A 3,148-nucleotide genomic window follows, 5' to 3' on the forward strand; every position below is an offset into this window, starting at 1 on the left:
TTGCGGTCTTTGCGTGTGTATTTTTTGTATTTTACTGGTATTCTGTTTTAGAGTTTTCCATTAACAAATGTATGATTAGCACAAAAATGATATATTAAGACTAACCAAATATAATAATATTAAAATTAAATAAAAGAAAGAAGGGAAAAAAAAATTGGGTAATACGTGATTAACACAGAAATGACATGAATATAAACCTTGGGTTCAAGTCTAATTTTCAATCGGTCTCGGGTCAATTTCGTACAGGGTCTATATTTTTCGGTCTTTCGGTGTGGTCTTTTTCTGGACTAGTTTGGTCTCGATCTATTTTTTTAGGACTAGTCTTTTTATTCATGTCCAAGTCAAGCTTTTCACCACGTAACTAAAACATCATTAGAGTACCTTTCGTATTAAAACATGTTCTTTTATTAGACCTAACTCATTTCTATGGTTACCAAATGAGCCCTTAATGAATTTTTGCATACCATCCAAACGGATTACCAACCACATTTATATCCTCAAAGGTTCTCAAAGTTTGGGGTTGCACCAAACCAGTTATATAAAACAAAATCAAATGTAATATTTGCTACTTAAATCGATCAAGTGAAAGTAAGTTTAAGTGAAAAATATCTAGCAGAAAATATACAAAGTAAATTATAAAAACCTTTAGTACAAAAGTTGGATACATAATATTCATAACTAGATTTTGTTGATATAAAATCATCTTTTATTATAATAGTTATCTGCAACATTAAACCAAGGGCGAAGTTAATTCAAATATCAAAGTGGCTCAAAAGAAACTTTAATCAAAACTACAATCATATCATACCTTTAATTAAAATTGAGACGCCATGAACTAACAAAGAACTTGAAAGATCAAGATCCATCATATAATCTCTCTTCTACAACCATCAAGATTCAAACTTTATGAAGCTCTCAATATTATTCTTCAGAAAATACATTAAATTAATACAAGATTACAAAAAATTACTAACTTTTGGAACAATCCGGATAGAACCCAGAAAAAAACTATTCAAGACCTAAGAAAATCTCTATCAAACTTTAACTAAACAATCAAAACTGTTAGTTTCCATCATGTTCTTCAGTTGAGAACTTGGTGTATAGCCTATTTTAAACATATGACCAAAAACACTCAAACCAACATCTAACTTATCCCTTTCACATAAAATCGCAATCATCTTTTCAAAAGTTCCTTGATGGGGTATAAGCCTATTTTTCACCAAGTATTCCAACCAATATACCCCTGTTTCAATAAACCCTTTTTTGCTCAATCCAATAATAACATGTTCATCAATACACACAGAAACTGGCTCCACACCCTTATCCTGCATCTCATTCCACAGGATTTTAACTTCATCTATCTGTCCCAATTCATAAAGCTTTCCTATAATTGGTCCATAAGAAGCACAAGAAGGCTGCAACCCTTGGTCAACAAGTTCTCTCAAGAGGGTCAAACCCTCGGTTAACTTACCTTCTTTACTAAAACCCTTGATCAAAGAATTATAAGTTATCACATCTTTACATACATTTTGGTTCTCCATCTGCTTAAATAGTTGAAAAGCTTCCATTGTCATACCATGTGAACACAAGCCATTGATCATAGTGTTGTAAGCAATTAGGGTTTCTTTGTACTCTTTCTTCATTTCTTTGTAGAGATTTTGGGCCTTTTCTATTTGTCCAATTCTGAAATACCCGTATAAGAGTGTGTTGTATGTGTATTGATTTGGTTTGATTCCTTTTTGAATCATTTCAAACCATAGTTTTCTTGCGTCTGTGATCCATTTCATTTTACAAAGTCCATGGATCATTGTTGTGTACATGATTTTGTCAGGGGCGTAGCCTCTGTTCTTGAGGTTGTTGAATATAAATAAACCTTCACGTTGCATTCTTCTGAGGCATAGTCCATGGATGATTTGTTGATAAGTATAAAGATCAGGTTTTATACCTTTTGCAATCATGATGTGAAGAAGAGCGGGTACTCTGTCATACTTTTGATCCAGTATAAATTCAAATAACAATTTGTCAAAAGCAGATTTGTGAGGAACATACCCTTTGTTTAAAAATAGTCGAAGAAGTTGATACCCTTCTGTGACATTTTTGTCCAAACAAAAGGCTTGGATCAAGCAACTGGCAGTATCAAGATCTGCAACAATGCCAGATTGCATCATTTCACCATATAATTCCCATACAAGATTGGTATACCCTTCTTGAATGGAAGACAGTAAAAGACAGTTCCATGTTTTTAATGAAGGGCAAACTCCAGCTTTCTTCATTTCATCGAACACTTGGAGCGCATCCTCAATCATTTTACTTTCACACAAACACCTTATATATGATTCAAGATCAGCCGACTCCGGGACAAATTGAGTAAAATCGAGAAAACTCTTGGCAGCTTTCGCAGCTTTATCTTCTACAAGTGAATTAAAGATCAAACTACAAGTTGATTGTGGTGGTGAATACCCAAAAGTAGAGCTGAGCCAATGCAAAAGCCTAATTGACAAAAAAACATTCTTTTGGTGAAGTAACACTTGATTCAAAAAGCTAGAATCCGAGAAATTAACACCAGGGAAATCCGATAAAAGTGTATTTTCCCATCTAGGTTTTGACCTTATAGTTCCACAAATCTGTTTCACGATTTCACTCGAATGTTGGGGTTTATCCTGGCTGTCGTTGCAATAGCTAGTATTCCCAATGTCCCTAAATTGCTGTTTAGGGTTTTGGGTAATTTTGGAGGATGATCGACGGAGTAATGTAGTGAAGTAGGATGGCGTTCTGGCCATCAATGAAAATGAAATTAGAACTTACTTAGCAAATACAGGTTGACATATATGAAGCAAGGAATAAGAAAAGAAGCCCTAGATCATGATAATCAATCGATCGCGAAAAACCCGAATCACTGTTAAGAGGTGAATCCGACCCGAATAACTGACTAAAAGCAAACCGTTCACTAAAATGATATTTTTGGGAGGTTTTGACAAATATAACTATTTTTCTTTTTTTTTTTGGGTTATTACGATAAACCCTATCTGTTATGTGTTAATGATTAATAAAATCTTTTTATTTTTTTTTATTTTTGGTGGTACATTTAAACATTATATTTTATTATTATATACATTTGCTTAATTTAATGTCATGTAACCAGTTACCC

The 3,148-nt window shown here is 33.3% G+C and overlaps 1 protein-coding gene across 1 annotated transcript; it reads right to left on the minus strand.

Moving 5' to 3' along the window:
• Positions 1–800: 800 nt before the first annotated feature.
• Positions 801–2,868, minus strand: LOC145053642 (Tetratricopeptide repeat (TPR)-like superfamily protein). The gene has a single exon (XM_079001714.1). It carries the CDS (start codon positions 2,778–2,780, stop codon positions 1,035–1,037), a length of 1,746 nt encoding a protein of 581 aa, XP_078857840.1. The 5' UTR covers positions 2,781–2,868; the 3' UTR covers positions 801–1,034.
• Between the last annotated feature and the right edge of the window lie 280 nt (positions 2,869–3,148).

Source organism: Lactuca serriola, chromosome 5 (genome assembly GCF_051521515.1).
Source record: "Lactuca serriola cultivar US96UC23 chromosome 5, Lser_US96UC23_V15, whole genome shotgun sequence".
In the NCBI taxonomy this organism is placed as follows: domain Eukaryota; kingdom Viridiplantae; phylum Streptophyta; class Magnoliopsida; order Asterales; family Asteraceae; genus Lactuca; species Lactuca serriola.

Bases quoted from the DNA above. Each gene is read 5' to 3' on its own strand.
- LOC145053642 (XM_079001714.1), bottom strand. From the start codon at position 2,780: ATGGCCAGAACGCCATCCTACTTCACTACATTACTCCGTCGATCATCC.